The sequence below is a fragment of the Hyaena hyaena genome, unplaced genomic scaffold (genome assembly GCF_003009895.1).
Source record: "Hyaena hyaena isolate Hyena2069 unplaced genomic scaffold, ASM300989v1 scaffold_140, whole genome shotgun sequence".
In the NCBI taxonomy this organism is placed as follows: domain Eukaryota; kingdom Metazoa; phylum Chordata; class Mammalia; order Carnivora; family Hyaenidae; genus Hyaena; species Hyaena hyaena.
Window position 1 is genome coordinate 3,324,920 of NW_024080772.1, and position 20,422 is coordinate 3,345,341.

At 51.6% G+C, this 20,422-nt stretch overlaps 1 protein-coding gene across 1 annotated transcript in view; it reads right to left on the reverse strand.

The window, feature by feature from the left end:
• Positions 1 to 20,422, reverse strand: part of GALNT14 (polypeptide N-acetylgalactosaminyltransferase 14) — a gene marked incomplete at its 5' end in the record, with an annotated part of 50,498 nt that overhangs the window by 20,223 nt on the left and 9,853 nt on the right. The window contains 5 exons of the mRNA XM_039238458.1: positions 7,734 to 7,837; positions 11,387 to 11,471; positions 12,185 to 12,272; positions 19,794 to 19,915; positions 20,085 to 20,150. Of these exons, the coding sequence (XP_039094389.1) occupies positions 7,734 to 7,837; positions 11,387 to 11,471; positions 12,185 to 12,272; positions 19,794 to 19,915; positions 20,085 to 20,150 (465 nt within the window). The remainder of the gene's footprint in view (positions 1 to 7,733; positions 7,838 to 11,386; positions 11,472 to 12,184; positions 12,273 to 19,793; positions 19,916 to 20,084; positions 20,151 to 20,422) is intronic.

Sequence of the window (20,422 nt, forward strand, 5' to 3'; positions counted from 1 at the left end):
GTTTCACACTCTCACAGGCAAGCAAAACACATGGGCAGGGTTCCCAGGAACCACGTGGTCAGACACCTCCCAATGCCTCCCAACACCCCTCCTGCAATTCTACCGTTCTGTAAGGGCACCTGAATCATAGTCCGGGAGGGGGTGTCTGGGCAGTAGCTGAGAGCAGCTGTAGAAAATGCTAGAAGCCTCTACACTATTACTGGGCTCTTCCCTAGTGCAGGGATTTTGCACACATACCTGGTTCTTGCAGGTGGGCTGCGGCCTATGCAGCTGCAGGTAGAGCAGAGACTGCAGAGGCGGCTATGTGAGGCTGGGGTATGCTTTTCTCCCCTGGGGCTGTGTCCTAGCCAGCCTGACGCTGTGCTCCCAGCCCAGAAGGAGGCAGGGCCACACCAAGGTGGTGGAGGGAAGAAGTGTCTTACCACTGCCAGTGTTTAGAATTGCTGAATGACAGTTAGGCAGTTTTGTGATTGCTTTTAACTTCTCAACGGACAGCACACCTCCGTGTTGACTATGCCCAGGGCAGCCTTCCCCTTGCACCCCACTAGGCAGGCCACTGGTGGGAAGTGCCAGCTTCCCAGCTGCTAATTCACGCTTGCTCCATGCTTCTGCAGTCAAGTTCAAACGTAGGGAAGGAATCACATTCATGCCCATGTGCATGGGTCTGCCTCTGGGGGGTGGGGGCGGGGGGCACGTGGAAGGAGGCTCGGGTTCAGGGGCAGGGAATGAAGAGGTGAGTATTCAAGTGCCTTCCCACCACTTACATGCCCCACACCCTCCAGGGCCCTACCTCCATGGGTTCTTTCACCCTGGTTCCTCTCTCTTATATGCTGTCCCTCTACCTCCTGCTCTCTGTCTCCATTCTGGCTCTCCAAGCAGGTGCCAAAATGATTTCTTCATCATGAATCTCACTTGCTCTATCACTCATCTGTCCTCAGTCACTCTTTATCTACCCCTACTGCCTTCTGCCCTGTGCCCTTGAATTGCAGCCCAGGCTCCCTAGATACCAAGCCCACTGCTACACCTTCTCCACACCGGCCCTTCTGCTTGCCCAGGCACTGGTCCCAGTGTGCTACAGCTCATTCCCAGGAAGCTCAGGGACAGAGTGGGGACAATGTGTGCACTAAGATGAAGAAAAGGCTTCTCAAGATTACTTTCCAATGATGGCAAGAACATGGAGTGGGGGAGGAAGACGGGAAGAGCTCGGCTTTGGGGTCGGCAGCCCTGAGACCACAGCAGCCCCCTAGCTGTGTCCCTGAGGGAACCCACTTCACCTTGCTGAGGCTGGGTTTCTTCACATGCCAAACCCAGATCACAAAAGTACTCCACAGGCTTGCCTCTACATCAAATGAAACAGGGTTTGGAGAATACAGTGAAAGTATTTAGTACGACTTTAGTACGACAGAAAGATGAGCATCAGCTGTGATCAGGCACCCCTGAAGTCAGTCTCTGAAACATCGACCCCATTAGCACTGCCCTCCCATACTCACTTCTAGTTTCCTTCTTCTGCCACAGCAGCCAGTTGAAATTTGTGGAATTAACATTAGGGATTTTGACTTTCCATAAAAGTCCTCGATACACAGCAATCTAACATTTGGCTGGAGCACTGTGGGATTGTGTACTCCAGCCTGGTGTTTGTGGGGTTTGGGGGGGACACAGAGCAATGAGTGAGCTTAGCTGACTGCCGACACCGCCTCCCCACCTGACAGTGAGTGCACCAAGGGGCGGTAGGGGCTGGTCCACGGAATTGTTAGCACACGTGTGACTGTGGCCCCAGGATGTCTTCCTTAACAGTATGCTCCAAAAGTCTACTGTGCTCCCCTCATTTCCTCTCCAGGATCTCAAAATAACAGTCTGCTCCAGTTCCCAAAAAAGGAAAACCCTCTCATCTTTCAAAACTAGAGACAGAGATCTGGTTTACTAGATATAACCTACAAATTTTGTGCCAGCCTTCCTCCAAAAATACGCATACGTTTTGGCTATGGTCTCTTCCTTTCCATGTATACAAATAAGACATATGTCCCTCCTCATTTGCAAAGTGAATCCCTCCAAACTATGCCTCAGTTCCATCCCCCACCCCCTCGGACCCCTGCAACCTGCTTTTGCCCCCATGCTTCCCTTGTCGGGGATCTTGCTTCTCTTTGCATCTTTGCTGCTCCTCTGTCGGTATGCACAGGCCCCCCACCTCCAAACGCAGTCATCTGACCCTGGTCCTTCTCCACCTTCCTTGTGGTCTTCTGGCATTCTTCCACCTCGAAGGCTCTGTCTTTACGGGATCTTCCCGACACTGCTTCCTCAGCTGACCCCATGGCTCATGTGATGCCAAGGACTCCTCACCATCCCGCCAGCCCCAGCTCTCCCCCGGCTCCTGCACCAACTTCCAAGGCTGTCTGATGCTCTGTCAAGGAGTGCTGGACACCAGCTGATAGGGTGCATCTCCTACCCCGTTCTAGTCTTCCACAGCCTGCCGCAGCCTGTCTCCTCTCCTCCACCTGTTAAACCATCCCTCTTCCTCCTCCTCACTTTCCTGTGGCCTGTGCGTTCACCTAAAATTGCATGTACCTCAATTCTGCGAACGTGAGCCATGGGAGGAAAATGACCTCCTCATCTAACCCTGGGCTGTGCTTTGTTCTGTCCTCCCTCAGGTGGTAGAGTGTTAGTCATCCTAACAAGCCTGCTCCTGGTCACGGATGTTCTTATTTTATGATGCAGAAGCAGTTCTGACCCGACACCTGTCAGTGGATACCTGGGGACTGAGCACCTCTCCCCACTCCAGAACTCAGCTCTTGCCCTGCCTCCACTCGCCCTCTGCACTCAGCAGCCCCCATCGGCCAACACAGCTGTGGCTGCAAAGACCTGTGACCCACCACCACATTGCATCTCCTCCACTCACTCATCCAATCCTGACAAATGTCCATCTTTATGCCCCTTCGGTCTGGCTGATGCTGCCCATAGGCGCCTGTGGCCCAAAACACGGTAACAGCTTCTCTGCTCTGGAATCTTGAGTGTTGCAACTGGGGTGGTGGGAGACAGGAGGCCTGACCTGCACTGCTGTGTCACTCCCGGAGTCCGGCAGCATGGGCGGTGCAACTTGGAGCATGCACATTAGCGTGATGCTCCACAGGGATACTGTGTGGGGTGCTTAGCATCCAGGACGTGGAGATGCCCTGGCCTTGTCTATACCACTCACATCAGGATAACCATCCATGCAGATATGTGCAGACACCTAGCAACGTCTTATAACCCAGAGGCCCCATGCAGTGGGGGCTTGTGCATCAGCAGCGCTGTGGACTGAGGTGTGGGGCATCGGGCCTTCCAGGCACCGCCTAGACCCTCTGCTTTCCGTGTCTGCGGCTTCTGCAGTCATCACTTCCCTCGGTGAGGGGGATGGAGCAGAGAGATGCTGTAGGGAATCTGAAGGGGTTTCTCGCTGAGTTAGCGCCAGCACCATCTCCCCAGTGATAAATGTCATGCAGGCCCTAATCCACTTTGAATTCCAGGCAGGAAGACGTGTAATTATTCCACCCTCATTGGGGGCGCCGGTATCTTATTTTCGTTAGACATCGGATCCATACTTAAGGGCCAGTTGCCCTCCTCCATCCTCACTTCTTTCCTTCTGTCTCATCAGAAGCCCACTGGTTGTCTTACCAGGTCCCCACAGGCCCCCGCCCTCCACAAGACCCGTCTCTGCCTGATAAGCCCATGACTGGCTCGATGGGATAGGGGACGTCTTCTCCCAGGATAACAAACCGCAGCTCTCCATACACCAGTGCTCAGCCAGACCCATCAAGTTCCAATTTCATTTCATAGTTGGGCTTCTAAACAAAGGTGGAGGCTCAGCTTCTACACATAGGCTCCGCTGACCACAATGATCCTGTTTTACGTGGAGCCGCACGTATTGTATACAGACGTGAGTTGCACACATGGCAGCGTGACCCATTCTACCTCTGGCCAAGGGAAACCTACTCGGGACAAGGGGAGTGGAGTGAGCAGTGGGCACCTATCTGGCTACCGTTCTCCATAAGTCCATGCATATAAGCATGGCCATAGGGACCTTTCCTTTTAATGATCTTTAAGTTCTCAGGACCTCCTGGGTTATTATTTTTTAATGAATGCATGGAGTTGAGTAGAGATCATCTTCTGGTCTACAAAGCCACACTTCATACCATCTGAGACCATCTTGTTGCGACCAGGCACCCAGCTTCTGGATGAGTACCAGCCACTGGCCCACCACAGTCACCCAGAGCCATACAACAGCAAATGCCAAGGTGGTACACTTATCTTTCCATAATCCCTATGAAAAAGAGCCACCTGTGTCCTCTCTGCTGGGCTCTGGGTAGATGTGGGGAAGTTCAGGGGCAGTGGGAAAGGATGGTCCTGGGGACTTCACCTGGTCATGGGATTTGGGCATAGCAGTCCAGAGACAGAACCAAGCTTTAGCTTAGTTCCCTGTCTACGGGAAAAGAGGACTTTTCATCAGATTCAGATGTTTTCCTCAGATGAGGCCATCGCCCTCACCCTGAGCCATCCAATTTGAAGAGGGAGAGTCAGAAAGAGAAGGTTCCAGGGATAAACTAGTCCAGCAGGTTGGATACAATGCCTCTCTAGCAGGTGCTGAGTCTGAAGGGCAAGCAGGGGCATGCGCTTGATCTACTGACAGTAAGCTGCCCTGGGGCAGGACAAGGTAATCATCACCTTGGCTGCCATAACAAAGGACACACAAACTGGTGTGTGGTATTGGTTGTGCCCCCTGCTGAGGGCCTCCCAAGGCCCAGATCCAGGCATAAGAGCATTAAGTTCCTTGCTGGGGGCTCTGGAGAAGAATCCTCTCCCCAGTCTCTTGGTTTTGAACACAGTTAGACAGCAGTTTTCAGTGTTCTAGGCCTTGAGGACTAGAGGTTGGAAGCATATTCTTGCCTTGCCTGGGTTTAGCAGCAGGGAGGTGGCAGGCACGGGTGAATGAACACGAATCCAGAGAGGCCCTGCACCTGGTGGAGAGGAGAACTGGGTGCTGAGAGGCACAGAGTGAGGAGGGTGGGTGAGAGCACGGGCAGGGAAGGTGCGCTGGTCCTGGAGGAGGCCGCCCCAGAGCTATTGTGTGGTGGGATCTGTGCTTGGTTGGGTGGTTGCAGAGGGCTGGGCATGTTGGGGCAGCGCTTCCGGACTGGTGGCTAGAGAGGGGGGCACAGACTGGGAGGGACTCTCATCTGAGGAATGTGGGCCTCATCCTTAGGACAAGAAGCGGCCATGGTGGCTGCCGCGCCTGGGAAGTGGGAGATACCTACATTTTAGTGCTGCTTTCTGGCTGGGTGGGAGGCTGGCTTTGAGGGGAACAGAGTAGTCCTGGGGATGGAGAGAGGGGTGGATGTGAATGAGGCTGGGGGTGCAGATCCCAAGATGTGGTGGGGAGGCCCCCCGCCACACCCTGGAGCCAGAATTCCTTCCCTCAGCACCACCTCTGAAGCTTAGAATGCTCCCCAACCCCATTAAAATCCCAGATCATCACCCCCACCCTGACAGGCTCTTCAAATGCCCACCTTCGCACACGCAGGTGCCTACCTATGCTCGCCTGCAGAGCTGGAGTGCTCCATGTGACATATGCACCGTTGGAGAAACCCTGTGTCTTCTGGCATATAAAATGCTTTTAAAAATCCAGAAATGGCTTTCAAAGTGCTGAGAGCTGACTATAACATAATGGGATGCTGGGATGGTAGAAAACAGTGGTTCCTGGGATAGCTGTCTGTAGTACTTCTCTGTGGTTTAAAAAATGGTGTGTTGGATTGTAAAATGCCTCTCCCACATCTCATCCTCAGAAGCCCCTCCCCACTTCCCTATTGGAATCAGCACTTGTTAACATCCCACGATGGGGAAGCAAGTAGCTGAGAATGCCACTTGATGTGTGCAGATGTGTGTCACTATTGCTATAAACAAAAGGTACTGGAATGTTGGGCTGGGATGTCCCATCATGAAAAATAATGTGCTGCCTGAATCCCAATGCGACTGCCATGTGGAAGAAGGCTCACACTCACTTTGTAAGGTTCAAGGGGGGCAGAACAAGTCCCAACAGACAGAGGCTCGAGGGAGATGGGTTTCAACGTAGGAGAATTTTCTAACAGCTTAACACAAAAATTCACAACAAGAGAATGTGCCGAACTGTGGAGCAGTGAACGCATTGTCATAAATGACATCTGAGCAGAGACAGGATGTCCACTAAAAGTGCAGTAGGAAGGATTCATTTGATTGTAGAAGGAAATGCCAGAGCACATGGCTGAAGATCATGAGAGGTGCCTTGAGTGGCAGGATGGCCTGGGCTCTGGACTGCCCAGAAAGACAGAAATCTTGTCCCCACTGAGATCAACAAGGGTCTACTAGATTCCGAGTTCTCCTTGGCCCATGCTAATCTCAAATCCATACCAGATTTACTTCCCCATGCTGTTCCAGGGCACAGGAGGAACTAGAGAAGGGGAGGCAGTTTGGTTTGTGAGTTTGGGGTTTTCTGCTCATTTGTTGAGCTTCGAATCTGGTCCCTGATGGCAAGAGATGTACACTTCCGATGGATTTCTCTACACGGCTCAGTTTGGGAGAACAGATGCTGTGGGTCAGGCCAGGAGCCATAAATTCCCGGAAAATAACTCTTAGTGATTGAGGAAGAAAGCCATAAAACACTCTGGAGGCAGGGACAGGAGAAAACACTGGCAGCGGACAATGCATGGTATTACTGCTAAATGTCCAGACAAGCCCCACAGGTCATTCATTCTCAGGCCACGTCACTGCTCCATGAGCCTGTGCCGAATGCTCCCTGGTGACGCTCCGGTCCCTTCCTCTTTTCCAGTGCTTTCCTCAACAAGTAGTTATCTAAGCCACCCCTGAGGTGGCCACTGCTGCAAGAGACACCTGGGACAAAACAGAATCCCTGCCCGTGAGCCGCCCGTATTCTGGTCACCTGCTGGGAGCAGGGAAAGGAAACCAACACTTGCTGTGCCCAGATGGCTCTGGGAGTTTTACAGACCCAGCTCCGTGGATTTTCACAATAACCTCGAGAAGCACCCTTGTGTTGCGCTTCTAATACACGAGGCAGGTGTAGGCTCCCTCAGTGTTACCAGCTACGTGAATGGGTCCCAGAGTGCTCTTTCTCTTGGAGCTGGAGAATGCGGCCCCATACCAGCCAGACACGTCTACATAGTTTTGGAACCTGTGACCCCTTCCACCCTCACCCCCTTCTCTCTCACTAAAAGACAAGGGCCAGATGTTCCTGGGCGTCTGTAGTGATGACCCCAGACCCTGTTCATTAACCATGTGCTGAGTGCTGTGTGCACAGAGCAGCCAATAGATGTTACCCAAATGTTACAGGGTCACTGTCAGCCCTCTTCATCCCCAGGCTCCTTCCACCTCCAAATCCCCAGGTTCAGAGCTCCCAGCTCAAGCCTGTCTCTGGACTTCCTGCTTGGTGTTCCTCCTTAGTCTTCCTGGCTTTCGCATCTCAACTTGCCCCTAATAGTCCTCCCCAGGGTGAGGGGGCGGGGGGAGCTTTCCTGGTACTCAGCATCCATGCGGCCCCACAGAGAAATGCCTTGTTACCTCCACCCTCCCGGCAACCACTCCTCTGGTGCCCCCACTGGCCTTGCCCCCAAGGAGCGACTTACCGCCCCCTCCCAGGCCCTCACCCCAGGTTCATGCGCTTCCAGGACACAGAGATGCCACCCGGCCCCAGGACGCAAGAGACAATGACTCACCGAAGTTCTCTCCACCCCAGATGTCCATGTCCGTGTCATATTTCCCCAGGTATTCAAACCAGGATTTGTCCATCACGAAGAGCCCTCCAGCGATGATCGGAGTCCTATGCATTTGGAAGGAAGGGAGGGAGTCACGGGAGACAGCCCACTGTCACATTCATCTGCCCTGGCAGTCGGAACTCAGTACTATTTTCTCCCCATTTCTCTTCCTCTTCATAAGGGCCAATGCATCATTACCTAAAATAAGAACATGCTTTGGAGTTTTTCCTTTTGATTTTAAGTCTCCTGGCCTCACAGATAGGCTAATTTACTCATTGGGATGCCTTCTGTTGAGGGGCTGGGGCTTGTTTAGAACTTTGTTGTTCTGAGGGCCTGGGGATCCTCTTCTGGCTTCATCCACAGGCCCTGCCCAGTGTGGCTCTCTTGGTTTGGGGGGGCATCCCTCTATTGGGAGCCTGGGTAGTGAGTGGGCCACTGACCAGGCAGGGAAGGAGGACTGAGGCAGCACCTGTTAACAGCACATCCTGGGGTGCCAGGTGGCTCAGTCTGACTTCGGCTCAGGTCATGATCTCACGGTTCATGAGTTCGAGCCTCATGCTGGGCTCTGTGCTGACAGCTCAGAGCCTGGCACCTGCTTTGGATTCTGTGTCTCCCTCTCTCTCTGCCCCTCCCCTGATCACACTCTGTTTTTCTGTCTCTCAAAAATAAACAAACATTTTACAAAACCCAAAAAAAACAAAAAAACCCAGCACATCCATTTCTTGAGATTGAGTTCTCCCTTTTTTCTTCTCTCTTTACACCTCTGTTAGGGGTTATGTCACCTATGTTGGTGTCCTAACCCCCACTACCTCAGAATATGAACTTATTTAAGGAGAAAGTCTCTATAGAAGTTAAAATGAGGACATTAGGGCGAACCTCAATTCCATGTGACTAGTGTCCTTATAAAAAGGAAACATGGGGCATCTGGGTGGCTCAGTTGGTTAAGCGTCCGACTTCAGCTCAGGTCATGATCTCATGGTTTGTGGGTTCGAGACCTGCGTCGGGCTCTGTGCTGATGGCTAGCTCAGAGCCTGGAGCCTGCTTCAGATTCTGTATCTCCCTCTCTCTCTGACCCTCCCCTGCTTACGCTGTCTCTCTCTCTCAGAAATAAATAAAACATTTAAAAAAATTTAAATAAAAAAAAAAGGAAACATGGAGCCAGAGAGACAGACGTGCACAGAGAGCAGATAATGTAGGAGACACAGAGAAGAGAGCCCTCTAAAAGCCAAAGAGAGGGGTCAGCATTGCCCTCAGAAGGAAACGACCCTGTCGACACGCTGATTTTGGACTTCCAGCCTCCAGACCTACGAGACAATACGTTTCTGTCAATAAGCCACTCTTTTTGTGGTGCTTTTTGCTTCAGGAACCCCAACAAACTAATATGCCCTCATCTTCATTTTTTCCCTTGGGGTCCCACCCCACCTTCCCTGCCTCTGGTACCTGAGAGAGATGCCAGAGAAGCCACTTGGCAAGGAAAGGGTTGCAGAGGAAGGCAGGCATGGATAGCAGAGTCCAACAAAATAATCCAGCAAGTATAGGGACGTGTATCTGTAAGGATCAGTGGCTGGGAGGTGGGCAAGCCCTCAGGGACCTGGCCCCTCATCCAGCGCATCCTGAGGGCAAAGGCAGTTTTTACCCATGTAGGTTAGCTGACAAAAGCAAGTCCAGAAACCAGGTCTCCCAAAGCCATGCCCCCCTGCTATTCCCTGAGAACTGACCTAATCCTGGGAAACACTCATTCTGGGAGCAGGGAGATTCCCACAAGAAGAGAGCCCACCCTGAGAGCCCCACCACTGGGAGAAAGTTAACACAAAGAGGTGGCTACACCACCACCCCCTTTGTCCTTGATGTGGTCCACTGCCACACCAGGAGCTGCCACTGGTGAGTAGCTGAGAAGCTGATGTGCACTGCATGGAGCTCAGTGGGGGAAGAAGGTTCTACTCTCCCTTTAGAAATAAAGGGCAGGGGGCACCTGGGTGGCTCAGTTGGTGAAGCGTCCAACTCTTAATCTTGGCTCAGGTCGTGCTCTCATGGTTCGTGGGATCGAGCTCTGCACTGACAGTGTGGTGTCTGCTTGGGATTGTCTCTCCCTGTGTCTCTCTCTTTCTCTGCCCCTCCCCAGCTCTCATGTGCTCTCTCCCTCAAAATAAATAAATGAACACAAGAAAGAAAGAAAGAAAGAAAGAAAGAAAGAAAGAAAGAAAGGAAGGAAGGAAGGAAGGAAGGAAGGAAGGAAGGAAGGAAGGAAGGAAGGAAGGAAGGAAGGAAGGAAAGGAAGGAAGGAAGAAAGAAAAGGCATTAGCCAGCGCGCCATCTGTCTCCAATCTCCCTCTTGGCATCACTCCAGATCATGACGGCTGGAGGGGGCGGGGGAGGGGCCGGCAGGTAGTTGAGACCCAGGTCCCTGGTAGAGCTGTCCTAAACACACATGTCTCTCTGGAGCGTGCCCATTCGGCTCTTCATAGCTCCTTGGCTCTCTATCTGACTTAACGTTCTTAAGTTAATTCGGTGCAAATCATCAAACGTTTACTATATGGCAGGTCCAGAGATACAGAGAATGTGAAGAATGTGGGGCATCCCTAAGTCACTGGCCAGAGGCACTGCATCCCAGTGGCCCTGTCTGCACTTCCCCAAGCACGTCTTATCCTCCTGATACCCCACCTGAGGCAGATGGATGTCAACCTGGAGATTCCCAACACGTCTGGGACACGTGCACAGTCTTAGGTAGCAACACCCACACCATACGCTCCCAATGCTGAGCACACAGGCCCCCCGCTGGGTGGACACCATGCTCTGATCTACCCCCGGACCCCCAAAAGGCCCCAGACCCCAGGCAGCCATCTTGCCACCACACACTGTGAATCGTAGCTGGGGCCTGAAGAGAGAATGCTTGCAAAAGAACCTGGAGTTGATGTCACTATCTCATTCTTACACAGGATACAGCAGATGTGTTTTTGTTTGTTTGTATATATTATATTTTGAGAGAGACAGAGAGAGGGAGAGCGAGAGTGAGAGAGCACAAGCAAGTTGGGGAGGAGCAGAGAAAGAGGGAGACAGAGAATCAAAGTGGGCTCTGCACTGACACCACAGAGCCCAAGGCGGGGCTCGAAGTCATGAACTGTGAGATTGTGACCTGAGCCAAAGTCAGATGTCTAGCTGGCTGAGCCACCCAGGCACCCCCAGACGTGTTTATTAGTAAGCAGCAATGGCCAGGCCTCGATATCAGCCTGCACTTATAACATTGCTGACCTGACCTTTCCCGGGCTGCATCCTGCCTGGTGGCTCTGCTCTGGCCCTAAGGGACCATCTCTGCCCTGGTCAGAGGCTCAAACAGGACCATCTGGGACCCTCCAACGTTTCACAGGAGGTATAAGCACATGGCAGCATGTGTGAGAAGATGACACTGGGCAGCTCCTCACACAGGCCTTACGAGGGCCTGACTCCTCAGGAGCAGTCTCCTTGAAGACAGAAACTCCTGACATATGGAGAGAGTGGGGCTGGCCCAGCAAGGATTCTCTCAGTCTCTGCCCATTTCTGAGTGTCTAATGTCAAATGCCTCCTGTACCAGGCAGCAGCAGGAAGGACCCAGTGGGGACAGACCTGCCCCGACTTACCTGATGGGCTCGGTGGGGTCCAGGCGCCGAGCCTTCTGCTCTGGGGAGAGCTGCTCCCATTGGAAGTGGAGGCTCCAGTCAAACCCTGGAACACAGCATCGAGTCAGTTGATTTGGTGTCCCACATGTACCTGTGGAACTTACACAACGTGTCCCTTTTCTGGAAGCTCACGAACACATCTGGGGAAGCTGGTCCCAGACTGATCGGTAAGAAGGCCTGATGTCCCTCTCACCGTTGCTCTATCTCTACCTCCTACTGCCTCTCTGAGCCTCCTCTGCTGGGCAGTTAGGGGATAAGGGCAGACGATGGAGTCAGTTTTGACAGGGTCCAAGGGGGACAGGATGGGTAGTTATGGGCATGGCCCTTGGCCAGGAGCATTGGGAAGGTACAAGCAGATTTTTCTCAGGGGCTGAATCACCTCAAATCAGATTTGGGGAACCAGCACTAGGCCCGGAGCAGAACCTTGGTGGGTGTCGGAGAGCACGTGGTGCCCAGCCCTGAGGTACCAGCGCAAGTCAGTTCCCGCTGACCTAAGCAGCCCTTGCCTGCCTCCTGTTCTCAGGTCCCAGAGCGAGCCCACATCAGAGCCAGGGCTCTGGGGGCTGGAATCCTCCATGCTCCCCGGGAGGTTCCATTCGCAGTCTCAGAGGTATGGCTGCACTGGAGCGACAGGCATCTAAGAACGTAGGGCTGGACACAGACAGACCACTAGCAGACGTCTCCCCACTGTCCCCTTTGAGAGTGACAACCAGGAGGAGCAGTGAGTCCTTGCTGGGGAGAGGCGCTGGCCCTACTCACCGCCTCTGAGCTCTGCGGCAGACTCGATGTAGTTGAAGTTGTCCAGGCTGATGATGTCAATCACAGGGCACACCACCCGCGTGTAGTCCTGGAAGACAGCAGACTCTGGGCTCAGTCTGTGGTGCCGAGGAGCCAGGCTGGGAATCAGTAGCCTGGTAGGGCCTTGCCCTGGTAGTGCCAGGCTGGTTTTGTGGCCTTGACTCAGCACTGCCATCTCTGGTCTTAATTTTCTCATCTATAAAATGGGGCACTGGGCGCTGTGACCTCTCTAGTTCCATTGCCTAAAATGCTAAGAGCCTTTCTCTGACTCCTGGGGTCCTTCTTAGTCACAGCTGCCATCTGAGCATGGTGGGGACAAGGCAGGGGCCAGGTGGAGAGGGGTGTGCCCAGAGAAAGGGGCAGGCAGGAAGAAGGGGGCTCTCCAAGTCCTTCACCCTCAGTGGGCTCTCAGGAGGCAGAGGCCACAGCCAGCTGGGAAGGTGACCTCCACCTGTAGTCCCGTGAAACATAGCCACTCACCCACAGGAAAAGCGTTTTGGAATTTCCAAACGTTTTCATTCTAGGCCTATGTTTACAAATAGCACCTCTAGACATTCCTAACTTCAGATGTCGCTTGGGATATTCACAGATCGGTGCCTCCGGCCCTGACTTAGCCCCTTGCTTCCAGACTCAGTATGCCACTGGCCACCTCCACGTGGATTCCTGGTGGGCTTTCAGGGATGGCTTCACCATCTTCTCCCCAAACACGCTCCTTTCCCTTGGACACCTATTTCTGCTAACAGAACCATCATGTGTCCCTCTGTGTCCCTGGCACGATGTAGGAAGCTTCCTTTGCTTCTAACTCTGAAACTGCTCTGCTGAGTGTCTCTCACCTCCCCTTCTCCCTCACGCCTGGCATCCCACCCCCACCCCCACCCCCTGTGGACTCCTACCTTATCCCATTCTCTTCCCTTTGGTGGCTGGCAAAGTTGTCAGTATGATGTGAAAAATCTCACTCTGCAGCTCAACAGCTAAAAACCTGAACTGCCTGCAAGGCAAGGTTCAAACTCCTTAGCCCGGCATTTAAGACCATCAAAACTCTGCCTGTATCTCACTTACTGGCTTCATTGTGTGCCGTATCCCTCAGGCCACCCTGTCTAGAGGCATCAAATTCATCCAGAAAATGCTCTCAAAATATGCAAGACAGAGTCACCAGTACCTGGGGGCTGTCAAAGTGCTGCATGTATTTTTAAAGTCTTCCCTGCTCTGGGTGAACACCCTGTATCTGGCTTGCAGGAGGGGACGCTGGGGGCAGTGGGAAGGAGATGTGAACATGGACATGAAGACCCCACGGCCCGACAGGGGTCAGGCAGCCTGGGAGAGCCGGCAGGTCCAGGCCAATCAGGTGGGACCCCAGTCACCAAGCCTCCACACCCACCGCCACCGGTCGGCACAGGCAGGAACCTCTGCTTCTCCTGGTCGCCATTTAATTTCCTAGTTCCATCTCTCTCCCAGATGAGGCTGTCTCCTTATTTTAAGTTCAGGCTCACCAGGTGCCTGCTTTTATGTTCACAGACTTCATTTGGCCCTCAGCTTCCACAGGTGACTCATCCTGACAGTGACAAGGTACCTCGGAAGCCAAGTGGCCCATGTGGAAAGAAATGCTCATTTCCAATGCATCGCTTCTACCCCTGGGACGTGCACAGACACTTCTTCCAGAGATGACACAGCACCTGCCCAGCTGCCACCTATCTTCAGGCACCGGCACCATGCATTTCTGTGCATGTATACACACCTCATGCACATGCACAGCCGTCCACACCAACACCTCCTCACAGACACAACCCCAAAGGCATTCTTGTGATTTGAATTCTGGAGTGTTTGCGGGAGTTCCGACACTGAACTTCTGTGAGCCTGACAAAGTCCTCACTTTGCCTTTGTTTGTTGAGCATCTGGGTCTCTGCAGCTTGACTAGGTCCTTATGAAATGCTGGTCCAGTAGAGGATTCATCTTGCCCAGAGATAGGTTTGGCCCTTGCCCAGCTTCTGGGCAGTAACCCCTAAGCCATCCGAACGCCTTGCCTAGAAGAGGGTCTCTGTTTACCTGAAAGACTTGAGGTATACCAGACAGTCTCTGCTAATAGTGTGGCTTATGATAAGGGCCTTGGGCTGTGGGGTACCAACTCAATGTGACCTTTGGAGGGTCACGGAGACCCTGGGCGTAGGCAGCCACATCTATGTGACTGACCCCCAACAAAAAGGCCAGACGCCAGGGCTTGGGTGGGCTTCCTGTTCTGAAATGCTCTGCACATGTTGTCATACATCCCTGCTGGGAGAAGTAATGCCGTTTGCACAACCCCACAGGGGGAGGTGAGCTGGGAGCTTGTGCCTGGACTTCTCTATGCACCTTTCCCGCTGCTGAGTTTAACCTGTTTCCATTTGCTACAGTCAACGGTAACCATGACTGTAACAGCTTTGCTAAGTTCCAAGTCCTTCTGGTGAATTATGGAACCTGAGGGTGGTCTGGGGACCCCCACACTGCAATCCTGGTTTGTCAAATCTCTCCTCAATGCAGGGAAAGTGAGATGCAAACGAAAATGCTGGGTGATTGCCTGGGCCACAGCCTTCCTCAGAAGCCACCCAGGGGCTCTGCCTCCAGGGTGCGTCGGCTCTGGTGCCCAGTCCTTGTAAGTTCCAAGGGCTTCTGCCCTTCTATTATTCCTGTCACAGTTCATATGTGGTGGCTGCCCAGCATCATGGAGGTGGGTAATGAGGGATGTTTGGGGCTAAGTGACTGTGTGTAGCCACGCCCTTACAAAGAGGCTGCATGGGACTCTTACAGCCAGGACACAAATGTCTCTGAGTGACCCCGGGGGGCCATAACTGCTCCACTCCCTTAGCCCTCAGCCCCAGCCCACAGCCTGCCAGGCAGCGGGTGTTCTGCCAGCGTTGCCTGGAGGTCCCGCTGTCTGTTAACTCCCTCTGGGGACACGATGTCAATGGCTGGTGGCAAATCAGACGGGTCAGTTGCCGTGGAGAAAAATGGCTTCTCCTCCTACAGGCTCAGGGATGGAAGGACTTCCCATGAAGATACCCAGAGCCACCACAGGTGCTGGTGGCCTGTGAGCTCCAAGAGGCTGGTCTTTACGGCTAGACCCCCAGGTCAGCTTAAGCAGGCAACCAGAGGAATGGCTGGCAGACCCACGGACTGCACCCCGTCTCCTCCCCTCCCCCACACAAATCCATTGGCAGCAGTGACAGAGGCTGAAGGCACCAGCCAATGGCCATCGATCACCTGTGCAGTACACCTCTCCTTCCTCCACCCATTCATGCAACTAAGACTACATTGTGAATGGGCACTCGGAAAACCAGAGAGATCAGTCGCTCCTTTGGTGAACCAGCTTTACTGAGCACCGCTTATGGTTTAAGAATTGTGGCAGATACAAAGATGGATAAGGCCTCATGGTCTAGGGAATGTGGGAGACGGGCACTGGAGGGTTACAACGGGGCCTCTAAGGCAGGCTGGAGGGGCGGCTTGGGGGAGAAGGAAGGACTCCTCGAAGAGGTGACAAGAGACCTGGGTTCTCATTCTAGCTCTGCCGTCTAGAATACATATCACTTTAAGCAAACCAGCACACGCTGAGGAACTGTTTCTTCATCTACAAAGTGAAGACAAATTATTATTTGCAAAACCGTCTTGCCTTCCTAACAGGGCTTTTGGATGGAAGAAGAGAGGGGGACGTGTGAAAGGCTTTGAAGCATATGTAAGCCATTATTTATATAAATTTACCAAATGCTACAGGGATTGAAATTTCTTAAAATCTTTCTTCCCACTGAAGAGATATGTAGATGAGGAGTGGGGAGAAAGAGGCTTCTGGTAAAAGAATTAAAAACCAACCTGGTGCCTGTTTCAAGTATCATCGTGTAGCTGAAGGGAGGAGATTGGGCATGAGAGAGTTCCATGTGGAAAAGACCAGCTGAGGATGGCTTCTGACAGGCCAAACCCGGCCTCTCTCTTATCTCTTTCTATTTTTGAAAATCCCCAACTCCAATTACAGCTTAAAATTTCCACTTCCACTCACAAGATCAAATCAAGCTTTACTCTGAGACGAGACACAATACAAAGACATGTGGAAACACAGGCTGACACACGCCCACATCCCTGTCCTGGAGGAGATGTCTTGGTGGAATGTTCTAGCAATGAGAGTCAGGGTCTGGTGAAAACCTCTGCAGCCCAAGGAGGCTGGTGTGGCTCCCTGTGAGGGGCAGAGCCAGACCATGGCCCTGGGTTTGCCCGACCAGTCCCAGTCCCCCACTCCCAAAGCTTGAGGTCAGACAGTGGTGGGGATCGGGACCTCAGCCTGGGAGGATGAGCTGTATTTGGGGCCAAGTGACTCCCATAGGAGGAGCACTGGGTGGCAAGGAGCACTCACATGCAGGAGGAGGAGATGAGGCTGACCAGGGATGCAGAAATGAGAGCATTTTTCAGAAAGGGCTTCTGTAATGGCCCCACAGGCACTGGGGTGGAAAGGGTTCATTAAGGTTGTCTGAGGAAAGCAAGGCTCCCTAACATATCCTGCAGGGCTACATCAGCCTGAGAGGGGGTCCTATAGGTCAAACACTGAATTGCCACATGACCCCACAATTCCACTCGTTGATATCGCCCCAAAGAAAGAGAAGCAGTTATTCAAACTTGCATGCTAATTTTCAGAGCAGCACGATTCACAATGGTAAAAAGATGGAAACAACTGAAATGTCCATTAGCAGAGGAATGAATAAACAAATTGTGGTATTCAGGCAGTAATTTCTCTGACACTGGACATAGCAACTTTCTTCTAGTTGTGTCTCCCAAGGCAAGGAAAACAAAAGCAAAAATAAACTATTGGAATGACATCAAAATAAAAAGCTTCTGCACAGCAAAGGAAAAAATCAACAGAACTAAAAGACAAGCTACTGAATGGGAGAAGATATTTGCAAATGACCTCCTTGATAAAAGGTGAGGATCCAAAATATATAAAGAACTTTAAAACTCAACACCAAAAAAAAAAAAAAAAAAAAAAAATCCAATCAACTGAAAAACGGGAAGAGGACCTGGATAGACATTCTTCAAAGAAGACAGACCAATGGCCAACAGACACATAAAAAATGTTCAACATCACTCATTATCAGGGAAATGCAAGGCAAAACCACAATGAGATATCACCTCACACCTGTCAGAATGACTAAAATTCAAAACACAAAACAACAATTCTTGGTGAGAATGTTAAGAAATAGGAATCCTCATGCACTACTGGTGGGAATGAAAACTGGTGCAGCCACTCTGGAAAAGAGAATGGAGTTTCCTCAAAAGGTTAAAAATAGAACTACCCTATGATCTAGTAATCACACTACTAGGTATTTACCCCCAAAATACAAAAACATCAATTTAAAGGGATACATGCACCCCAATTCTTATTGCAGCATTATTTACAATAGCCAAACTATGGAAGCAGCCCAAATATCCATGGATTGATGCATGGATAAAGATGTGTTGTAGGGGCACCTGGGTGGTTCAGTCGGTTAAGCATTCGACTTTGGCTCAGGTCATGATCTCACAGTTCATGAGTTCGAGTCCCGCGTCGGGATGTGTGTTGACAGCTCAGAGCCTGGAGCCTGCTTCTGATTCTGTGTCACCCTCTCTCTCTACCCCTCCCCTACTCACACTCTGTGTGTCTCTCTCTCAAAACTAAATAAACATTAAAAAATATTTTTAAAAAAGATGTGCTGTATATACAATAGAATATTACTCAGCCATAAAAAGAATGAAATGTTGCCATTTGCAACAATGTGGATAGATCTAGAGTGTATTATGTTAAGTGAAATAAGCCAGTTAAAGAAAGACAAATACCATATGATTTTACTCATATGTGGAATTTAAGAAACAAAACAAATGAACAAAGGGGGAAAAAAAAGAGACAAACCAGGAAACAGACTCTTACTACAGGGAACACATTGATGGCTACCAGAGGGGAGGTGGGGGCGGGCAATGGGGAAAATAGAGGAAGGGATTAAGAGTACACTTATCATGATGAGCATTCAAGAATGTACAGAATTGCTGAATCACTACATTGTACACCTGAAACTAATATAACACTGTATGTTAACTACTTGAAATAAAATTTAAAAAAACTTAATTAAAAAATGCGGTACACTGTGATGTTGGGATATAAGAAGAAATATACACCTGGCTTTTGATTCTGGTTCATTGCACAAGAGCTCCTTCTTTTGGTTAAGTTTTTTTGATGTTTATTTATGTTTGAGAGAGAGAGTGGGAGAGAAAGAGAGAGCACGCTGCATGCACGCAAGCCAGAGTGTGAGTGGGGGAGGGGCAGGCAGAGAAGGAGATGCAGAATCTGAAGCAGACTCCAGGCTCTAGGGGGGAGGGGTGGTCTTTGCTATTCATAGTAATCCTCTTTCACCTAACCAGAGTTTATGCGATTGAGATGACTGGTCAGCAGGGGAACCAATGACTTGATTAGAGGGTTGGTACTTTCAGCACCATCCCTGCCCCCCCTCACCTCTGTGAAGAGTAGGATTTGGAAGAGCCTCCAAGACCAGGCAAAAACCCTGAAATTAAATGGTCTGTTCATAATCTACTATTTTTCAATCCAGACCTATTCGGCTAGACATTTTTCAGAAAGAGGGCGAGAGAGCATTTTCCTGAACAGCACCGAGTGTCTGAGCCCTTCCCAATCTCAGGGAAGTCGGTCACAGGATGGGTATTAAGCTCTGGGCCCATGTGTGAGATCTCTGCAAACCCACTGAGCTTCTCTCATCCGGACGAACAAGCCAGGAAGGGTTTCCCGCTTTTTGGAGCGGTTCACATATCCCAATTCTTTCAGCCTCGGCCCTGTCATTTTGCACAGGAAAGATGGTGCTGAGGCAATGTGGAGGCTCTGGTGCAGGGGTGCTAGCTAGAGGATATCCACTCAGGTCTGTAATTCCCCCAACACTGTGTCCCCGTCTGTGAAATGGGTATGTAAAAAACAATGGACCTCGTACACAGAGGTCCCACACACAGAGGGGTGTGGGAGTCATTAACTCAGGAAGAAAATGAAGGGCACCAATGCTAAGCACCAACAATGGCACCTGCTGGTGACTTGTGTAGATCAGGATGGGGGCAGATGGACTTTGGGGAATATAAATACCATTGGGAACATTAAAGAAAGTTTTGGGGTTTTTTTTGTTTTGTTTTTGTTTTTACTTTCAAAAGGAGTAACTGAGACATGGAGAAAGGAAGCATATGGAATTCCAGAGCAGTCTAGGGGCAGATTTTCTGGAACCTTCTATTGCCTGGGAGAAATAGTTCTGGGCAGTTCTCTCACCCAGGAAGCTGCACGTGGCATGTATCAGCTGCTGTTGGAAGCTCCTGCTGTGGGTTACAGTGTGATGCAAAGAACTGGCCCGGGGCCTTGCCCTGCCGTGTGACCCTGGGCAGGCTGCTCTACCTCAGTTTCTCCATCTCTAACAAGGGGATGGCAGTCTGTCCTGCCCCCCTCCCAGAGGGCCTGGGGGGCATATGTGAAGTACTGGCTTGAGACTGCCAAGTGGTAGGGGTTGCAGGATTCTGACCCTTAGTCGGCCTCACTCACCTCCTTGACTCTGTGCAGCAGGGGCTGGAGCCAGTCCCTGTTCACCTCACAGTGGCTGTCGAGGAAAGTCAGAGTGGTGCCCTGGGCAGCATTAGCACCCCGGATCCGGGACCGGACCAGACCTGCAGGAGGGACAAATGGGCAAGTGGATGCCCCTGTCCTTCTGTCTTCCCACAAGCTCACAGGGGAGCCATGTGACACTCCCTGCACCTGAACATACACCCAGATGCACACACCCCCCCAATCACCCACACTCATGCTCCAAGGTCCTGCCCAGCAGCACAGACCTACCTTGCCGCTCCATATTGCGTATGCATTTCACCTTGGGCAACTTGATGAGCTGACTACAGTCATCAGCTGTGAAGACAAAAGGTTACATGGAGTGAGTGTCCTGGGTGGAGATGAACTTGAAGAGTACGTAAGGCAGCCCTACCCATTGCCCCTGCCCCCAGTCGCAGAGCCCTGTCTGGACCTTGGAGTGTTTGTGGGTTTTGGATGAGGCTGACTGATCGCTTCTACCAATATACAAACAGGGGTGCCTGGGTGGCTCAGTCAGTTGGGCGTCTGACGGTTCGTGGGTTCGAGCCCCGCATCGGGCTCTGTGCTGACAGCTAGCTGAGAGCCTGGAG